Source organism: Marmota monax, unplaced genomic scaffold, assembly GCF_021218885.2.
Source record: "Marmota monax isolate L192 unplaced genomic scaffold, Marmota_monax_Labrador192_F-V1.1 WCK01_AAM20220418_F8-fsc00291, whole genome shotgun sequence".
NCBI classification, from domain to species: domain Eukaryota; kingdom Metazoa; phylum Chordata; class Mammalia; order Rodentia; family Sciuridae; genus Marmota; species Marmota monax.
Genome location: NW_026693329.1, coordinates 561,142 through 582,985, shown reverse-complemented (window position 1 = coordinate 582,985; position 21,844 = coordinate 561,142). Strand labels below are relative to the sequence as shown.

The 21,844-nt window shown below is 45.9% G+C and overlaps 1 protein-coding gene across 1 annotated transcript in view; it reads left to right on the top strand.

The window, feature by feature from the left end:
- Positions 1 to 2,993: 2,993 nt before the first annotated feature.
- The window catches only part of Nt5m (5',3'-nucleotidase, mitochondrial), a 32,490-nt gene continuing 13,639 nt past the window's right edge, over positions 2,994 to 21,844 (top strand). The window contains exons 1-3 of the mRNA XM_046456745.2: positions 2,994 to 3,411; positions 7,861 to 7,961; positions 20,254 to 20,314. Of these exons, the coding sequence (XP_046312701.1) occupies positions 3,142 to 3,411; positions 7,861 to 7,961; positions 20,254 to 20,314 (432 nt within the window). The 5' untranslated portion in view covers positions 2,994 to 3,141. The remainder of the gene's footprint in view (positions 3,412 to 7,860; positions 7,962 to 20,253; positions 20,315 to 21,844) is intronic.

The window sequence follows — 21,844 nt, the reverse complement described above, 5'->3', positions numbered from 1 at the left end:
GGCCATGGTACCCTCCTGTACAACATAGATTCCAACCATTAGCCCCAATGCTTTTGAAATACCTGTTCAGCATGGACTCTTATCCAGAAACCATAAAACCTCTATTAGTTTGCTCCTGACATCACAGGAGATTTTTCTTCCCTCATTCAAACAAATCTTACTCCTTTTTTTTTTTTTCCCCTGTGGTGGGGAGGGTACTGGGGATTGAACTCAGGGGCACCTCACCACTGAGCCATATCTCCAGCCCTATTTTTGTATTTTATTTAGAGACAAAGTCTCACTGAGTTGCCTAACACCTCACTTTTGCTGAGGCTGGCTTTGACTCCCAATCCTCTTGTCTCAGCCTCCCAGAGCCACAGGGATAAATCTTACTCTCTCTCTCTCTTAATAATTGAAATACTTTATTCTTTTTACAGTACTTTAATCAAACACAGCTGAAACTTTTTGTATGCATATGGAATTATACCTGTTAGAATTTCAACTCTTTACAAACTTGCTTTTAGTTTACGATCCAGAAACAAGTAATCTTAAACCTTTTTAATTTTTTTTATTTGTTCTTTTTAGTTATATATGACAGTAGAATGTATTTTGACATATCATACATACATGGGGTATAACTTCCCATTCTTGTAGTATACATGATGTGGAGTTACACTGGTCGTGTATTCATATATGAACATAGGAAAGTTATGTCTGATGTAAACCTTTTTTAATTTTCCAATTTTTGTAAATTGGTAAATTTAATAGCCCAAATATATGTTACCTTATGGAATTCAAGAAGCCAAGAGTTCTTGAATTTATACTTAGTTGATGTTTTAGTATTTTAACTTTGTAAATTAGCCAGATGTCTCCTCTAACAAACACATTTATGAAGATTAATTCCATTTATGTTAAAACTAATTTACCCATTTCTAACTTAGGTTACCCATGAAAACCAATTTTGATATCATGTACATGATAGAGATACAAGCCCATATATAGACATAACATACAATACACAGGTTAAAATACAGCCTGTCACAGATTTTTTTAAAAAAAGATTGAAACAATATCTTTATTTTACTTATTTAGTTTTTTATGTGGTTCTAGGGATGGAACCCAGAGCCTCATGCATGCATGCTAGGCAAGTGCTCTACCACTGAGCCACAACTCCAACCCTGTCCCAGATTTATTTTACAGAATGACAGATACATGAAAATGGGCTATGCAGTTGGTAACATTAGGAATAGAGTCTGTCAGCCATGGTGGATGCTGAAATCAAAGGTTTAGTTGGCCATTGTCCTCCATGGGGAAAGATTTATTCCTACCATCACTACTGCTTATTTTCCCTGCTTAGGACTCTCCAAAGGAAAAGATTTCCATTGTTCTTCCCTGTCCTTAGACCTAGAATTTTTATTACAACCCCCCCTTTTTAAGGTTTCTATAATTAAGCTTCCTGGTGTACTCAACCCCTGCTTGTTGGGGGTTTCTTGTATACCCCGGGCACCCTGTGTGCTCTATCCTCCTTACTGAGGATTTCTTGCACACAAACTCCCACCCCCCTTTCCTGAGTGTGCTCTCAGTGTTTCTGAATAGAGTCCCAACCCCTGCCTTTTGGGGATTTCTTGCTCTCATGCCTCAGTCATACTCACAGAATCTCCAAGATGCCATGACCATCAAGGAAGTACTTCTCCTTGGTCCTTGAGAGTAGATTTTCCTACCTTGGTTCATGCCTGGAGTTACCTGGCCTCCAGGGTGCTTGCTTGGGTCCCTTCCCCTCTTTGTGGATCCACTTTTGATTTGGGGGCCATTGCTAGGCTCAAGGATCACAGTTTCCTCCCCTGCTCTGGGGCCACTGCAATAAGGCAGTGGGAAGTGTCTCCTCTAAGGAAGGAGACCCATGACCCCTAGGCAATGTAGGGAGCTCCACACTTGGCACCAAAATTGTTAGAAACACCTAAGTGCAGCAAGAAATCAAATGCAGGGCTTGGGCTGTAGCTCAAGAGTGCTTGCCAGGCCTGTGTGGGGCATTGAGTTCGATTCTCAGCACCGCATCCAAATAAATAAATAGAATAAAGGTCCATTGACCACTAAAAATAAAAAATAAATCAAACATATGCTCAGAAGTAGGTGGGCAAGACAAACTTAACTTCTGCTAAAGAACTTACCTAGCAAGCGCACTTGGGCAGGCAGTTCAGCTGTTTTTATCTCTAATTCAATGCTCCCTCTTGCCCTGATTGGAGAAGGTGGGGTTAGTGATTGGATAGTTTTAAAACTGGGCTACAATTGGGCTAAAATTGGCTACAATGGTATCTTACAACCCAATTAAGGCTAAATACTATATTCTCAAAATGAACCACCGAACTTTCTAAACTCACACAGCATCACCCGGTGAAAGTCTTCCCCGACCACTCTGCCAATCTCACCCTTCTACATCACCCCATTACTGTGCTGTTTTCAAAGTTATTTGGTTTTGTAAAGAAAAAAAATGCAATTTATAACGTGATGCATACTATTTATTTATATGTTTACTTGAAAATACAAAGGTTGTTGACTCCGTGTTCTCATATCAGTCTTTCCCCAGACATTCACCAAATAAGCAGAGAGGCTTTCGAGGTGCGCAACAACCCGTTTTGGTTCTTTCACCCCATTGTCTATCTTCCCTTCTACAACCTAAGTTCCAGGATGGCTGGAACCTTGTCTGTCTGGTTCAGTCTCACACAGCAAGCGCTCGGGGTTCATGTCTAAGGACACAGGTCTCTTCCATTTGCATGCACAGCTCCTTCATCCTCTGCTGCTGCAGTGGGAAGAGCGAGCTCAGGCCGCTGCTGAGAAAGGATGCGAGTGGAGAATCCAGGCATGTGGACATCCAGCACCCAGAGCTGTCCCCGAAGCCACGACCCTCAGGCTCCGCCTCCACAGGGCGGGCGGCCCTTTAAAGGGGCGGGGCCTCGTTGCCTGTTGGGGCGCGCACCTCGGTCTCGCTTCGAGGCTGGAGTCTGCGCGCTGGCGCCTGGTGCCCCGCGCCCCAGGTACCCTGTGCCCCGCAGCGCGCCGGGGGAGGCGGGGCTTCTCCTGCGCGGCGGGTATGTTTACCGGCCCGCACAGGCGGCGCGGTGCGGCTCGGGCACCTGCGCCCACGGCGGGCGGCCACTAGGGGCCATGATCCGGCTGGGCGGCTGGTGTGCGCTGCGGCCCCGCGGCGCGCCGGGCCCTGCGGAGCGGCGCCGGGCATCCGGCGGGCCGGCGGGCCGGGAAGGCGGCCGCGCCCTGCGGGTGCTGGTGGACATGGACGGCGTGCTGGCCGACTTCGAGGGCGGTTTCCTCAAGAAGTTCCGCGCGCGCTTCCCCGACCTGCCCTTCATCGCGCTGGAGGACCGGCGCGGCTTCTGGGTGTCGAAGCAATACGGCCTCCTGCGGCCGGGATTGAGCGTGAGCATCCCTTGCCTCGGTCCCCTCTGGGTGTCTCTCGGGTAGTCCTTCTTGCTCACCGCGGGCAGGGAAATCGAGGCTGCTTTCCCGGCCCTGGGCGGAGAGCTCCCTTTGGAGTCCAGCAGCCCGAGTGACCTTGCGCGGGTCACCGCCGTAGCCTTGGGGTGGTCCTCTTGTAAAACAGGGTTCAGGGGAGGATGAGAGGGCAGCGCTTGAGCTGTCCTGCACCATTTATCTTTGCCTGTCACCGGGGTTTCTAACGATGATATACCTAAACACTCTATCTGCAGCCAATTTTTCAATTTTCGGTATATTTGGCTTCAGGTCGTTTGTTAATTAAAATTTTACCTATGACTTTAACAGGTGTCTTTACCCTTCTCTTTTGCCCTACTCCACGAAAGCATAGCTTGTGTGATATTGGAGGCTCAGAGGTTCAATAACCAGGGAGACCCATGGTTAAGGTGAGGTGGAATCCACCCCCTAGCCTGTCCCAAAATTCAGTGCCAAATACCTGTCCTGCTGAATACCTGAGCGCCCCCAAACTGTGCTCTGCCCCCTGAGTCCTTCATGGATAGATAGAAATATCCATACAGGGACCTTTGCAGAGAGCATAATTTGTAGATTTAAACTGTTTTGTGAAAGGAACAGAGGATTTTGCCATACACAAACTAAAAGAGGCTGGGAATTTTATAGCATCCCTTGATTAGCCACTTGGGGTCACTGCAGAGGGTTTGATGGTGAGGATAAAGAGCCCAAGTTCACTGCCTTATCTCTTCTGAAGGTAGGCATTGTTATCTCCGTTTTGCTGATGAGGACACTTGGCCAAGTCATCTGATGGTTAAGAGGCCCTGGCAGGATTCAAACTCCAGTCTGTCTGCCTGCTAGGCACATTTTAGCTTTTCCCTTCCAAAGTCCTGTCGCCTGTCCTGCCCTAACAATTGACATTTCTTTTGACTTCAACAAAGCATAATACAACAATTTGTTTTGTCCCACAATAATTTGGGGGGAAAACAAGCACTAACTTGGAGTCCAGAGCTGCACTTCGCTCCTGCTGGGCCCTCCAGTTTCAGGGAGTAGTAGAAGCATTCCCACCTGCCAAGTGTGGGCATCCTGTACAGGGAAGGACCACAAAGGTGGAACAGCACACCTCCTCAGGAGAGACCCAGCGCCTTACCATGGTGAAACACTGTGAAGGGGAAGGGTCTTCCTGAGGTTCAGGTGTCAGAGGAAGTTCTCAAGTACCATTTCTCTTTATTCACAGTGTCACCATAAGAGGGTGGGAAGTGGTCTCTCCACAGGCAAGGAGATCTCTGCTCAGACCTTCTAGGTTCTTGACATTTTGCAGAAAAGAATTTAAGGATGCATCAGGTTGTAGCAAAGAGGAAGAGCTGTATTAGAAAGTGAAAGATGAAGATGTGCATTCTCAGAGCAGACCATGGTCCGTTTTGAGTGAGAAGCACATTTTTGGGTCACAGGTTTTTTTCTTTTCTTTTTTAGTGGTAGGGAACGAACCCAGTAGAACTTTATCCCTGAGCTACAACCTAGTCCTTTTATTTTTATTATTTGTTTTTTGTTTTTTGTTGAGGCAGGCCCTCCTAAGTTGCCCAAGCCAGTCCTCTAACTCTCAGCCTCTTGAGTCCAAGATTACAGGCATCTACCCCTGCACTTGGCTCATGGGCTTTTCTTTTAAAGGAAACTCTGTGGGGTGGACCTGGGAAGGTATGTGGGAATGGCATCTGTCTGGTGATTACAAGATGTTTAAGATGGTGTGGTCTCCTGAAGTATTCAGGTTGTCATTATCTCTTCTTTCTAGATAACATTTGGAATGTGCCTATATTGTAGGTTTCTTAAAATACATCTCCTTTTTTTCTTTATCTAATTGAAAAGTACATTGTGTAAGCTAATAGTGCTCATAAGCATTAAAACAAGGCAATTTTCATAGACGAGTGAATTTATGATAACTTTCAGATTTATCGATTTCTCAAGAATTTGGGGATGACAGGCCGGTAAGCACGACAGGTCTGGGGAATAAAGGTGTCAAGTCCTGTGATCATGGGGATTTTATATTTAAAGTTGGAGTCTCTTTTTCCTTCTCTTCTGTTTCCTTTCAGCCTATCTTTTAATCTCTTTTGTATCCTACCTCAAAACCAGGACTTCTGAAGGTGAATTCCACAGAGCCTGGTACGCTGATCTCTCCTGGTACTGAGACCTCATTAAAAACTGAAAATCAAAGAACATACCCATGTCATTTCAGTGATGTTTGGTGTTCATTTGTAGATAGGTGACCGAGTATTGGAATTCAGGACACCTTATTTCCTCCCAAGAGTTTATGATGGCTGAACTAAGTCCATCCCCAACTCTGAAAAGCACAGTGGTTTTTCCTGCCCTTTTCACAGAGATCCAGGCTCAAGGTCTAAGGAGACAGATTCCTGTTTTCCAAGTACAGGGAGAAGGAGCAGCTCGTGGGGGAAATAGGAGGTGCTCCAGGAGGAACCTGTGTTTGGATAAGGCACTTCTACTTTGCAGAATAAAGTCCCTTAGTTCCAGGATCTTCCTTGGATATCAAAATCCACAAACGCTCAAGGGTCTTACATAAAATGGTGTAGTACTTACATGTAACCTACCCACTTTCCATATACTTTAAGTCACACTTAGATAACTTATAATGCCTGATACAATGTAAATAGTTGCTATCCTGCACTGTTTAGGGGAATAATGACAAGGAAAAATGTCTAGGCATATTTAGTATTGACGCAGTGTGTTTTTTTCCAAATGTTTTCCATCTGTGGTTGGTTGAGTCTGTTGCATGCAGAACCTGTGGATATGGAGGGCTGATTGCATTATCTGTGTTCCATTTGATCTTCACAGTATTCAGTTAGGTAAGCAGGGCAGAGACGGAAAGAAAAGCTCATTTTTAACAGACTTAGAATCTTAGACTGTTAGGACAGATGCACTGAGCCAGAGAGGGTTGACTAGTGGTTCCCAGAAAGTTAGTGTCAGGGAAGGGGTACTGAGAAACTGTCATCTCAATGTGAGACTTGGGTGCTGAGGTTAATGTGTTTGTCACATCCTCATAAGAACCCTGTAAGAAAGGGGCGAGCTTCTGTCTTTATTCTAAGGATAGGAGAGAGGCTCATTTAGTGGAGGTGGTGAACCCAGGTCACATGGCAAGGGCCAGGGCTTTTGGACTTCATCCAGTCTGTCTCCACATGAGTTCAAGTCCTGACAGAGTCACCCATAAGGGTCCTTGAACAAAATCTCCCTTATCTGTAAATTGGGGATAGCGATCCTTGGTTCTTGGGGATTGTGAGTATCAGACAAGAAGACATATCTCAGCAATAAGCGCACATTTACTTAGCCCTGTGTAATTCACAAGAATATTGCTTATATGATCTCTTACAGGAGAGGCACTTCTGAACTGCACACCTGGATTTAGGTTCTTGATTCTCAAGAGACTGAGATTTATCACTTTCCCCTTGCCTGGCCCCAGAAAAGATGCTGCCTTTTGAAAACTGGGTTTAGGCCTAATAGCAAAAGGTGGAAAGTTACTGACCTGGGAGTGAAGAGATGGATATTTTACTCCCAGCGAGGTCACTGTCTTGCTGTGTGACATCGGGTAGATATCTTCCCCATTCTGACCCTTGGTTTTCTCATATAAAATGAAGGTCTGGGGCTGGAGTTGTGGCTCAGTGGTAGAGTGCTCGCGTAGCACACGCGAGGCCCTGGGTTCGATTCTCAGCACCACATAAAAATAAATAAGGTACTGTATCCAACTACAACTAAAAAATAAATATTTTAAAAAATAAAATAAAATGAAGGTCTGAATTTTTGCTTTCAAACTTTAAAAGCGGCAGAATATGTTTTTTTTTTTTAAAGCTATTATTGGCACCTCAACACATAAAGAACATAAAAGCAGAACTGTTTTGGTTGGCAGGAGGAGCCTGGCACTCTCCTGACTTTTCACACTGCCTCCCTTCCCCTTGTCCCACCTGGCTCAGCTGTGCACTTCCAGGGTCTCTGAGTTTATCCAGCCCTCAAGTCTATGGACAGTTCTGCCATGACAAGACCTAGTCCTCTCTCCAGCCTCCACAGTACTTCATTCATTCATTCGAATCAAGTCTGTGGTTCGGGAAGGTTGACCTTAAGCCCCAGAGAGCCCCATGTGCCTCCCCACAGAGCTAACGTGGATCCATGGCCCTGACCCCTTAGCTGGTCCCTGCTGGATCTTAACAGAAGTCACATTCTTCCTGGAAGGGGGCCAGAGCACATGCACGTGCACACACACACACACACACAAACTCCCTGTGCTTTCCCCAGGAAATATGTCCTTGGGGGTGTTTAGGGGCGAGGGGAAGGTGGAAATCCCCCTTCTTGTCCGCAACCCTTCCCAGGCAAGGGCAGCAAGGTGCCGAGGAGCCTGGAGGTAATCTGCTTCTCTTGACTTTTCAGGAGAAGGCCATCAGCATCTGGGAGTCTAAGAATTTCTTCTTTGAACTTGAGCCTCTGCCAGGGGCCGTGCAAGCTGTGAAGCAGATGGCCAGCCTACAAAAGTAAGTTTATCTTCCCACCCGGTGGGACCTCCACAGCGTGGGTCTGTACCTCCTCACCTTGTCGCAGAATCTGGTAGAAACTGTTCTGGGTGCATGCTGCCGGCACCAGGGAATTCAGCAACAGCAAAGCCTGGCCCTGGCCTTCTGGGGCTTGTAGCCCAGTGAGAGCAGGCGTTGAGCAGAGAATCACACAGGAAAGACAGCTGCGTGCTATAGGGAGAAGGTTGAAGAGGACCTCACTTGGAAAGAAAGGGTGGTTCAGGAAGAAGGAGAAATTTGAATAAGTAAAAAATGAGAGGTTTTGTGGGCTAAAGCCTCAGAACCATCAACACAGTCCACCAAAACCTGTCAGCAACTACGTAATGATGGGCTTCCCTGAGAACTTTTAAAAACACAATCTCATGGACATAGAATTCACATCCCATAAACAATTCAATTTAAAAAGTACAGTTCAGTGGGTTTTAGTACCTACACAAAGTTGTATAGCCACTGCTGCTATCAATATCAAACTTTTTCATCATCCCCAAAGAGAAACCCCATACCCAATCACCAGTCATTACCCATTCCCATCTTCCTCCTGTAGCCCAGGGCAACCACTAATTCACTTTGTGTCTTTGTAGATTCATCTGTTCTGTACATTTCATTTAAGTAGCATCATACAATGTGTGGTCTTTGGCGTATGACTTCTTTTACTTGGAATAAGTTTTTCAAGATACATCCACGTTGTATCATATGTTACTACTTACTGACTTTTATGGCTCAGTAATATTCCATTCTATGGATAGATCACACTTTATCCATCAGCTCATGGATATTTGGGCTGTTTCCACCTTTTGGCTATGTGGAGTAGTGATACTGTGAATATTCACGTAAGTATTTGCTTGAATACCTGTTTTCAGTTCTCTTGGGGATATACGTAAGAGCAGAATTATTGGGTCATAAGGTAATTCTGTGATTAATAGTCTTGAGGATCTACCAAACTGTTCCACGTAGCTGTGCATTTTGCATTCCCACTAGCAATGCGGAAAGGTTCCAGTTTGTCCACATCTTTGTAAATACATGTTATTGTCTTTTTTTATTTTAGTCAACACCCAGTGGGTGTGAATTGATATTGTGGTTTTAATTTGCGATTCCATGAAGGCTAATAATGTTGAATATATTTTCATGAACTTATTGGCCATTTTAATATTTTATTTGAAGAAATATTTATTCATATCCTTTGTTCTTTTTTTTTTTTCCAACTGAGTAATGAGTCTTTTGTGTGTGAGTGTGGTTCTGGGGATTGAACCCAGGTCCTTGCATGTGCTATGCAAGCACTTACCTTTGAGCTATATCCCCAGGCCTTTAAAACATTTTTTTTTAATTAAAAAAAATTTTTTTGAGACACATTACCCAGGCTGGTCTCAAACTTACAATCTTCCTGGTCAGCCTCCCAAGTAGCTGTGTGCTACCACGCCTAGCTTAATTGCTCTCTTTTTAATTGTTTCACTTATAAGGTTCTCTATATATTCTAGATACAAGTCCCTTATCAGATATATGACTTACAGGCACGTCCTCTCATTCTGGAGACTGTTGTTTCACTTTCTTAACTGTGTCCTTTAAAACAGAAAGTTTTTCATTTCAAAGTGGTCCTATTTATTGATTTGTTTTCTTGTCACTTGTGTATTGGGGTCTTATCTAAGCAGCCATTGCCTAATCCAGAGTTACACGGATTTGCTGCTGTGTTTTCTTTAAGAGTTTTAGTTTCTGCTATAACCGAAACAGGCCTGTAATCCATTTTAGGTTTTGTGTATGGTGTAAGGCAGGGATCCAACTTCATTCTTTATAATGTGGATATCCAGTTGTCCCAGAATCATTTGTTGAAAAAGACTATTGTTTTACTTCTTTCAATGTTTTAAGGAAAAGATATTGAGGGTTTTTTTTTAAATTTTTTTTTTTAGTTGTAGATGGACACAATACCTTTATTTTATTTGTTTGTTTGTTTATTTTTTATATGGTACTGGGAACTGAACCCAGTGCCTCATGCATGCTAAGCAAGCTCTCTACCACTCTGAGCCACAACCCTGGCCCAAGATATTGAGTTTTCTTGGCACTCTTGTTTAAAATCTGAGCTTGAGTTATAGCTCCATGGTAGAGCACTTGCCTCCCATGTGCAAAGCCCTGAGTCCATTTCCCAGAAACACACACACACACACACACACACACACACATACACACACCCCAGAATAAAAGAAAAGAAAATCAATTGACTGTAGTATGTAGATTTATTCCTAGATACAGATAATTTTTATTGCTTGAAGTTTGCTTGTTTCAGCAACCTGTATGACAAATCAAACATGAGGTATGATTTAGCCTTCATTGTGCCAAGTAAGTACCTCCAGAAATTGCCAATTTAAAAAATTCTACTGTGGGGGCTGGGGTTGTGGCTCAGTGGTAGAGCGCTCGCCTAGCATGTGCAAGGGTTCAATCCTCAGCACCACATAAAAATAGGTAAAATGGAAGTGTTGTGTCCAACTCCAACTAAAAAAATAAATATTAAAAAAAAAATTCTACTGGGATACACAGGCATCAGAGAACCACAAAATGCTTAGAGTTTCAGTTGCATTGTAGATCTTATTTGTTCGGTAATTTATCTTTGGACTTGAGTCCAGGTCCTGCAGAGTAGTATATTTGATTGTGTTTTATACTATGATTGGTTTTTAGTGGTGTGTGGCAAGAGTTTGGAAAGGCAGAGAATGTGTGCCCAGTTGACCCTCCATATCTATGGGTTCATTGTTGCTAAACATGTACTAGGCCTATTGTGTTAGTCAGCTTTGCATTACTTTAACAAATTACTTGAGATAATCAGCTTAATAAGGAAAGAGGTTTATTTTGGTTCACAGTTTCAGAGGCTTCAGTCCATGGTCACCTGGCCTTGTTGCTTTGGGCCTGTGCTGATTCGGTACATGATGGTAGGAGCATGTAGCAGCGGAGACATGTTCACCTCATGGTGGCCAGGAAGCAAAGAGAGAGACCAGAAGGGTTTGGGGTTCCAATATTCCCTTTAAGGGCATGCCCACGATGAGCTTACTTTCTTTCACTTTCATAGTGCCAGGCATTGGGGACCAAGTCTTTAGGGGACATTTAAGATCCAGATTATAATACCTATGACGGTTGCATCTGTGATGAACATGTACACATTTTTTTTCTATGTGTCATTATTTTCTAAACAATAGCAACTATATCTGTAGCATTTGCATTGTTTTAGGTGTCAGAGGCAATCTAGAGATTATTGAAAGTATTCAGAAAGGTGTGCACAAGTTACATGCAAGTACTACGCCATTTTGTATGAGGAACTTGAACATTCCTGGATTTTGGTTCCTATGGTGGGCAGGGGTCTGGAAACAATCCCCCCCAGATGCTAAGGGATGACTGCATTAGCAGTTAGCTCTCAAGTCTCTCCTCACTGCCTGGGTCTGTGTGTCCTGGATACATGCACACAACCGTGTTCTGGGACACTGTGTCGCACAGTGTTTTAGAGCAAGGAACAGCAGCAGGACTGCCCAGGTCCTGGGTTCTAGAGAACATCTCTCAGGCATTGGGCAAGTTATTGAAATTTCCTGGGTCTGTTTCTTCCTCTGTAAAGTGAAGATAACGAGAAGTGCTCAGTGTAGTATGTGGCACACAGTAGGTACTCAGAAAAGTTAAGTTGTTGCTTTTGTTATTCTGGGAGATTTAGTAGGTATTGCCACAAGAAAAGCATTCTTCAGCGACACAGGATGGGGAACAGTGGATTAAGTAGGCTGCTTCATGCTTCACCATAGAACTTTCCAGAGTGTTTAACTGCCCAAGTGCATGGCAACACCTCATTGGGACAGGAGATAAGGCAACTTTTACCACCTGTAATCTAGCTTCGAAGACTTTTTATCACTGCTTACCTATTTTCACTTTCACAGAAACTGGGAAATGCAAAACTAGACCATACCCAGTGGTCCTTTACCTCCATCTGGGGGAATTTGGTGGAAGAGTCCCATGGTGACTCAGTGGCCAGAGTATGGACAGAGCACAAGGGTCTGGTCAGAAGCTGAGTGGGTACTGCATGACAGGTGCTGGAGCAGGCATACTGCAGAACAAGAGATATGGGAGGCCCAGCCACAGAGGCCAAGGTTTAACTGTTAATATTGTGGATGATTATCAAACACTTGACATGGGCTTGCCCTCGAACCAGGTGCTTGAACTAGTGACACTAGTTAACAAGTTATTAGGAGGTAGATCTAAGAGCCTAGTAGTGGGCATGTGAAGGGAGTGTAGGAGTATAGGCAGGCCAGGGCTAGCACTCACCAGGAGATGCTGTGACCTTGGAGCCGCCATCTTGAAGAATGAGAAGGGACCTGCCAGGTGAAGGAGGGGCAGTTAATTTCTTATAGGAGAGAAGGCAACTTTTACCACCTGTAATCTAGCTTTGAAGACTTTTTATCACTGCTTACCTATTTTCACTTTCACAGAAACTGGGAAATGCAAAACTAGGCCATACCTAGTGGTCCTTTACCTCTATCTGGGGGAATTTGGTGGAAGAGTCCCATGGTGACTCAGTGGCCATGGAAGAGACCTGATTTCCCATCTGAGAGGCTCCCCCCAAACAGCTTCCTTGGCATGTTGACTGTTAATTACTCAGGAACATATAGGTCTTGTTTTGTGGTTCTGAGGATAGAACCCAGGACCTCCTACAGACCAGTCTATACCACTGAGTTACACTCCTATCCCAAAACATGGATCTAGTCTTTTACAAAAAAAGAACTCAGTGTGGATGTACGGGAAGTGCCCTTTTGCTCTCCCTCCCTCTATACAGCCCTCTGGGTTCTACTCCTTTTGCCCTTGTGAAGATTGTGTTTTGTGTTGTGGGGGAGTACTGGATGGAAAATCCAGCATCTTGCACACGCTAGGCAAGTGCCTTACTGCTGAGCTGGTTCCAGCCTTTCTGTTTTATTTTGAGACAGGTTCTTGCTAAATTGCCCAGGTTAGCCTCCAACTTGCAATCCTCTTGCATCAGCCTCCACAGTTGCTGGGATTATAGGCATCTACCATTACACACCAGCAAGAATTTGGAGTGCACACTCCCAAGCCTTTTAACATGCACAACGTATATACAAGTTTACATATAGATGTATGAATTTAAATGACCCACCAGCAGCCAGAATGAGCTGTTTTTTAAACTAAATTCTGGTGATGTTAATTCCCAGCTGAAAACTCAGCTGGCTTCATGTTGCACTAAAATCTCCATTACTCTGGGGACGCACTCCAATCTGAAACGGTTATATCTGTGTTTGTCCTTTTCTCTTTCGGGTGACAGCTCCCTGAGGTCAGGGATTGTCTTGGTTCTGGCTCTATTCTCAGTCCACAGAATGATATCTGGTACTTAGCATGTACCCCAAATGTTTGCTGAATGAATAACTCTAGTGTATGTATTCACAAAGTTCTTAGGTTTTTTGGAAAAACATGGATGCCTCGAGGGGCCCAGTGGAAGAAAACATGCTTGACATGAGTGAGGTCCTGGGTTCAATCCCTAGCACCGGTAACACAAAATAAATATGTGGAGTTGAGGATGGTGGTGTATGCCTGCAGTCCCAGCTAATCGGGAGACTGAGGCAGGAGGATTGCTGGAGTTGAGGGTTTTGGCCCAGACTCAACAACATAGTGAGGCCCTATTTAAAAATAAAAAAAGTGGATAAGATCTTTGTGTTGTTCTGTAAGCTCTCTCCTTTTTACTTAACAATATCTCAGAAATATTTTAATGTCAGTACTATAGCACTACCTTATTCTTTTAAAGTTGCTTTTTCCTTTTTCTCTTTAATAGAGACAGGGGTCTCGCTATGTTGCCCAGGCTGGCCTCAAACTCCTGGGCTCAGTCTTCTGAGTAGTTGGGACTACAGGTGTGTGCCACTGCACCGGTGACCTTGATTCTCTGACTATCACCTAGTATTCTACAGGATGGATGTAACATAGTTCGTGTAAGGGTTACCATGTGGCTGTTTCTCATTCATTCATATGTTTCAGAGCTGCAGTGAGTCTGGTGTATGTATGCAGTTGTGGACTAGTTGGATCAAAGCCACGTGTTTTTGAATTTTAATAAGTATCTCATGATACAAGTTTCCTTTTGAGTAGATGTTCTTCCTTAACATCTAGCACAGAATACATGCTCTACTGTGTCTTTTTTTTCTCATTTGAAAGACCCTCATTGGACATGGTGGTGCATGCCTGTAATCTCAGCAGCTCAGGAGGCTGAGTCAGGAAGGTAGCAAGTTCAAACCCAGTCTCAGCAACTTAGGCCCTAAGCAACTTAGTGAGACCCTGTTTCAAAATAAAAAATGAAGTGTTGAGAATATGGCTCAGTAGTTAAGTGCCCCTGGGGTTCAATCCCTGGTAGCAAAAAAAAAAAAAAATAGTCCTCAATCAGTATTGTCATTAAAAGGAGCATTTGACATGCAAAAATAGCCAAAAATTATTTTGAGTCAGTGCTGGTACATATGAGTCATATCTAAATCTCCCTAGTGCTAAGACTACTATGCATTTCAAAATATGTTAAATAAAAGCAAAACTTAGGATGTCAAAGCAATGTCTATCTTTGGAGGTGATTGTAACTGGCTTCTGAGATTATTCTTAAAGGAAGGCTGAAAGGTTTTCACAGAAAAAAAATATAGCTAACTGTTAACTTGGAAAATTAAAATATATAATAAAAAGTCATTTATAATCTCACCATTTTTGAAACAAGCACTTTTTAATGTTTTGGTGGTTTTGTTTGAGTTTTCTATATATATTTTCCATATTTTTATTGTATGATACACCCTCCAAGTATGTTTTTAGCAGTACAGGTGGTTCAACTTATGATAGTTTGACTTAGGATTTTAGACTTTACAGGGGTGAAAACAGAGATTCACAGTCAATGGAAATGACATGAATTTTTGAATGTGGATCTTTTCGTGGCTGGTGATACGTGGTCCAATCTTCTCTTGTTTTAAAAAAAATTTTTTTTTTTAGTTGTAGATGGACATGATACCTTTTTTTTTTTGCTTATTTATTTTTTTTATGTGGTGCTGAGGATAAAAGCCAGTGCCTCACATAGGTTAGGCAAGCACCCGACCACTGAGTTGTACCCCAGCCCCCCAGTCCTTTCTCTTGATGCTGGGCAGCAGCAGTGAGCCACAGCTCTGTCAGCCTAATCACAGGGGGGATCGACGAGCGTACCTCAGTGGACTGTGGCGCTGAGCTAGGATCTTCAGAAGACTAGGTGGATCCAGGGCATTTTCAACTGTTTATAACGGGTATATTGGGACATAACCTCATCACAATCCAGGAGGATTGGTATTTGTCAAAACAAGTATTTGACCTCATCGAGGACTTCTAAAGGACACACCACTCATTTGGAGACATAAATGTCTAAACCCTCAATTTGAGCATGACACCTGTTACTCCACCGTGGAGCCTGGAATAAGAGGCATTTTATTCCCTAGACAGACACATTTTTAATGACTTGGTATCTGCCTTACTGTGTGTCATGGCACCAGCACTGGGGATGTGTTAGTGGATAAGACCCCTAAGGTCTCAGGCCTCAGGGAGTTCACATCACAGTGGCGAGATGGCAGCGTGAACCACGGCAAGTGCAATTTCAGATTGCCATGAGCTGTGTGAAGGAAATCAACAAGGCCATGTGCTGGAGAGTAAATGGGGAAGGGGCTGCTTCTGGTGGGGTGGGAAGGAGACTGAGCAAAGAGTGCTGTGACCTGGCACAGGTTTTAAAATTGTGGGTCTGGGGCAACAAAAGTGGATAGACATTTCTCCAGAGAAGATTTCCAGAGAGCCAGTAAGTACACAGAATCGTGCTTAGTGACACTCATTATCAGGAGAACGCAAGTTAGAGCCACAGTGACGTCTGAGGGTGTAGCTCAGTGATAGAGCATTGCCTAGCATGCACAGAGCCTTGGACTCAGTCCCCAGCACTGCAGAAACAGAAACCAAACAACCTGAGACCCACAGTGAGGTGTCACTTCATACCCACTAAGGAGAGACGATGGTACCAGTTGTGGGAGAGGACGTGGAAAACTCGGAACCCTCATATGTTGTGGGTGGAAATGTAAAATGCGCAGCTACTGTGCAAAAACAGTTTGGCAAACCGTCTCTTAACACATTAAGTGCAGGATTACCATATGAGCCTGTGATTCCACTCCTGGGTAAATACCCAAGAGCAGTGAAACTGTTTGTGCAGAACTGTACACAAATGTTCACAGTAGTGCTCTTCGTAATATCTAAAAGAAGCAACCCATGTGCCCATCAGTGGGTGAATAGACTAACTAAACATGGTATATCCATAAATGGAATATTATTCAGTTATAAAAATGAATGAAGTTCTAATTCATGCTGTAACATGGAGCAACCTTAAAACATGCTAAGAGAAGGAAGAACATTCATTGTGTGATTCCACTTATATGAAATGTCCCAGGTTGGCAAATCCTTAGAGACAAAGCAGGGGGCCGGGAGGAGGGAATGGGAGGTGACTGTTTAATTTGACGTAAGGTTTATTTGTGCAGTGATCAGAATATCCTAGAAATTAGACTGTGGTGATGGTTGTGAAACTCTGTAAATACACTAAAATTCATTTAGCTATTTTCTTAAAGTGGGTAAGTATTATGATATAGGAATTATATTCTTAATAAAGCTTTAAAAAATCAGTTTGTTTAATTTTGAAAAACTTACAATCTTTGGACACATTTTTAACAGCATGGATAAATATCAGAACAATTGTACTGGATGAAAGAAGCCAGATTTTTAAAAAAGAATGATCCTCGATGTTTACACTTCCATAAAATTGTAGAAAAATCCCATATGATCTGCAGCTGTAGGCTGTTGGGGGTTGCATGGGCCCAGGGGTGGGCGGGGCAGGTGGGAGAGATGACTAAGGGAAAAATGCTCAGGGTGCAGGGTGTGTTTATTACCCTGATAGTGGTGTCCTGTGTTTCGTGGGTGTGTACGTGTGCCACAACTTATCAAATTGTGCCCTTTTAATATGTGCAGTTTACTGCATGTCAATTATACCTCAATAAAACTGTCTAAAAATAGTCAAGTCAGGTGTGGTGAGGCGTGCTGGTAGTTCCAGGCATCCAAGGAGGGAGGATCACTTGAACCCCGGTCAAGGTCAGCCGGGGCAGTATAGCGAAAATCCATCTCAAAAAAAGAAAAAGAAAAAAAAAAAAGTCATTCTGGATGTGAGGTGGAGAATGATCTGGAAAGGTCAGAATTGGAAATTGAGGGACTAGCCAGTGTTTAAAAGCAGCTCACTGGGGAGAGGGTGCTTTGGCCTGGGTGCTTGACAGCCACGGAGAGAAGCTGTTGGGCTGAAACCCATGTGGGTAAGCCCAGAGGACTTGGCGATGGTTATAATACTGGGGGTGCAAGAAACGTAGGAAAAAGTGGTGATTTTCAGGGTTTTTCTTTAGCATATGTGTATACCAATACAGTGCCATTTATTTTAGTGCTGTTAGCTAGAGGAATACCAGGGAAGGGACAGATTTGGGAGGTGGGGGGAAATCCCACGTTTACTTTGGAACTGCCAATTTTGAGATGCATGGTGTCCAGGTGGGGGGCTGTTTAATAGTCCAGAAGGACTGGAAGCTGGTGCGGGGAGAGCCTGGGAGGTGCCAGCATACAGGTGGCATTAAAGCTGCAGGCCTGGAGGATACTGGGAGCTGGTGGAGAGCCCCGAGGGAGGCCCCAGGGGGAGCCAGTGTGGCAGGAGCACCCCGGAGAGCTGGCAGAGGTGGGGTGGAATGCTGGTGAGGGAGGCGAAGGGTGTGCAGTGTGCCACGCACGGGGGACTCAAGGGTGCTTGATGACAGCGACCACTTTCTGTGGAGTGGAGGGATTGACCTAAGGCTGGCGTGGGTCGCAGCAGGGGCAGGAGGTGAGGACGTTTGAGGCTGCAGCAAAGCAGGGCGCTGGGTCTGTTACACGCCAAGGGAGCGGATGCAGTAACTGGAGGGAGGATGCGGGCCAAGGTTTAGGTTTCACAGATGGTTCAGTTAGGAGTTTTGACTTGACAGTGGCGCAAAAGCAAGATCCATCCATTCAGTAGAAACCATAGTGCAGCGGGCGTATTAAGAGTAGGGTGTGGTAGCGTGGGTGTATCAAATGCATTCTCTACTGAGGTTTTCAACTTGTCATGGGCCTGTCAGGATGTAACCTTGCGGTAAGTCGAGGAGGTTCCAGAATATGTGTGATTGAGAAGGAGAAACTGAAGAGGAGGAGAGAAAGGGGGGATGTTACAGGGACAAAGTCTTTGTGAAGATGAGGCTAGAGTTCAGGGTTGAGGGGGCTGGTGAGAGGAGGGAGGGTGGGTGAGAAGTGAAGCGGGCGTCGTCGGTCGGTGAGGAGGTCAGGAACAGGGAAAAGTGAGTCTCGCCATGCTGGGAGCTTTGCCTCGTGATGGCTCCAGAGGAAGACTGCCATCAGCTGGAGTGCTCAGTGGAGCTGTTTCAACAGTGTTTTTTTTTTTTTCCTCCAGCAACCTTCAGTTGCTTGGATGCTGGTGTTAGAAGTTGGACAGCTGGATTCTTTCAGAGTTTGGCAAAACAGATCTCAGTGGAGCAAGAGAAACACAAGCAGAGAGATCGTAGAGATGGGCCTCAGAGTGCAAGAAGGGAAGAGGAGAGGACACCGAGCTGACAGTGAGGGATCATGCAGAAATGGTGGGCCGCAGCGGGTGGTCTGTCTTGTTGAGTCTGAAGAGCTGGGCTCGGGCTGTTAGTGTATATTTTCCAGAAACATCGAGAGAGAGTGGTGACCAGAAAGGCCAAGTGTGAGACCGAGGTGTTGGCTGAAGCGAGTCTGCGCTGTAGGCAGTGATGGGCAGGAGAGAGGTTGGGTGGGGGAGGTAGCTGGTGGTGAGAAGGGTTGGGCACCACCGAAAGGCAAGCTGCTGGATTTGCACGTGTGTGTGTTTGTGTGTGTGCATGCGCGTGGGCGTGTGCAGGGTCACTGAGGATGATGACAGAGTAGGGGGAGAGGGGCTCGGGAGGAACGGGGAGGACAGTACCTGGCAAGTGGCAGGTGACAGGGTAGGCAGGACCACCAGGGCGTGAGGCCATTTGACACAGGCTGCAGGAGTCGGGTTTGGAAGGAGTGATGGGGAAGAGGGAAGACACTCTCCTCACCTCCCCCTGTGGAGTTAAGGAGAAGCCAGCCCTCACTCAGGCCTGCAGGGGAGGCAGGACAGTTCCCACAGAGGCCGGAGGTGAGAGCCAAAGGGCAGAGACTGAGTGTTCGGTATCCTAGCAGGTGTGAGGGGACAGCCAGGTTGGCAGAGGGAGTGCCAAGAATCAAGGAGATTGCGGGTAATGAGAGGAAAGTGGCAGGTTTACACGGGACGCCCAGGGGACTAATTTGCCAAAGAGAAAAGAGTTGAGAAAAGTCCCCACAGCTCAGTCTGATGAGCCTGCAGGTGCAGGTGCAGGTGCAGGTGCCAGCGACGAATGTCAACTCTATGAGGATGTTTGGGATCAGATGGCCCAGGTGGGCCCCTTGGGGTGTAGGGAGGAGGAGGTACCTGGAAGGCCCTTCCGGGTCAGTGTCAGCCCCTGTGAATTCAGCTCAGAACAGTGACCATGGGAAGGGTGTTCCTTGTGTAGAGCCTCCGTCTGTCTTGACATGTTGACAGCTCAGTGCAGGTAGAGCTGGGTTCCCCACCCACGTAACAGGACCAGAGAACTTGCAGGTGCTCTTGGAGTTCTTCCCGGTACATTGCTTATTCTTTTGCATTGCACGAGGCCCCAGTTCTCCCTCAAGCAACTGTGGGTTCTGCATCTTTGAGCGTGTGTGTGTGCACACGTGTGCTGGGGATGGGTACTGAATCCCGAGGATGCAAAGCACGCGCACTGCCCCTGAGCTTCACTCCCAGCTCTCTCTGGCCTTTTCCTGCTGTCCCTGTGGCCACATGCCTCTCTGTTTTTCCTTATGCAGATTTCAGACGTAGCGCCTGATTGGGGTGGCTAAGCTTTTGAGTCCTGTCCAGCAAAAATTGCCAGGAGTCAGAAGCCTGTCCCCGAGCTTGTGGCTGGTGGCCAAAGTAGGGTCACTGGTGGCTTCCCGGAGCTATCAGGTGGGGCCAGAAACACAAGCTGATGTCTCTTGTGTGGATCCGTGTGGATCCATGCGGATGCAGGACTCGGAGCTGACAGTAGAGAAGTCAGAGGTCAGAGGGTCCAGTCAGAGGTCAGAGGGTCCAGGTACAGGGCCACGGGCTCACTGTCCTTTCTCTTCTTGACAGCACCGATGTCTTCATCTGCACAAGCCCCATCAAGATGTTCAAGTACTGTCCTTATGAGAAGGTAAGGCGTGCGTCTCATTCTGGATGGGCCCTTTGCCTGGGTGTCGGGCAGGACTGCCAGATGGGCACGTCCCCTAGGAAGGGTGGCAGACTCTTGTGGTGCCGGGTCCCCAGTCTGTGCTCCCTGCTTCTGTGCCAGTGACTCCTGCTCCCCCAGCCTTCTCCAGCACCAGCCTGAGATTCCGTACCGTGCTCTGGGTGGGGCCTCACCTCCACGTGGAGTGGGCGGGAAGGTGTCCAGCCAATGGGCAGCATCATTTGTGAGGCCTGTGAAGGAGGTGATGCGGGGGAGAACCATTATCTGGGGAGGGTTGCAGGCTCGGGACCTTTGTATAAGAAGAATCTGACAGAGGGGAAATGGCTCAAGTTTGTTTTTCTATGCACTCACTCTTTTATCCTTAATTGAAGAGATAATTAAATGAAATGGAGATTTTTCTGGAAATTGGGAAGCTGCAGGTGCTGAGCCCCGAGGAAAGCTCTGTTGCCCGGGAGGAGGGTGCTGGTGCCAGGATGGGGGTGCATGGGGAGATGCAGGGTCTGACTCTGCCCTGGTGTCTGTGCGGTATCTCCCCACAAGGAGGCTGGATTTCCAGCCCACACCTCCCCCTGTCTAGGGCCCTCGGACCCTCAGGCACAAGTTCTGAGCATCTCTATAGTCTCCCGCTCCATATCAGAAACTGCCTTGGCACAATCAGCCAATATTAAGCACCTTGTATTCCTCAGTGGGAAGGGGGCTCAGGCTTACTGAGTAGTTACTCCAGCATGATGTGACCGTTCGGTGCCCACATCCTCTCAATATTCCACTTGAGGGTAAAACATTCTTTACCCTGACCCCTCTTTGAACATTTTGGGGGCACAAGTTTAGTTAAGCCCAGGAGAGAGGTGTCCCACAATTGGTGGGCATGGATGAGGGGTGAAGGCTGGGGCCACTCTTTCCAATAGAGCAGAAACCCCCAAGAAAGGTCCTTGCACCTGCGACTTCATAGAAATTGACATTTTTCAGCCCCACACCAGACCTTCTGAGTGGCATTGTGGTCGGTGTTCCCAGCCTGCCAGGTGGCTCTGACCCACCCCTAAGCTTGAGAAGTAGGGCTGATGCTTCCACTGTGGTAGCACTGGGTGGTCAGGGTTATTGCCAGCGCCGTCATCCCTTGGTAGCCTTGGGGGTCTGGCTCTAGGAGTCCCCACCATGAAAGTCTGCACGAGTCCAGGTCCCTTGTGTGGAGTGGCTTTGTATTTGCACATAACCCGTGCACACCCCTGTACACCGTGAACCATCTTTCACTTACTCAGTACCTGATGCAGTCGTGAATACTGTGAGGCTGTGTCGTTGGGAGTGACAGGGAAACCCAGCGCTGTTCAGTGCCGACAGTTGTTTTCCTGAATATTTCTGATCTGTGGTTGGCTGAATCCACAGATGTGAAAGACTGTAGAGGACATACTGAGTTTATAGGAGAAAGATTGCTAAATGGCTTTCATTCAGCCATCCCTGTGGATTTATAACTCATTTGGGGGTCAGCCATCCATGTCC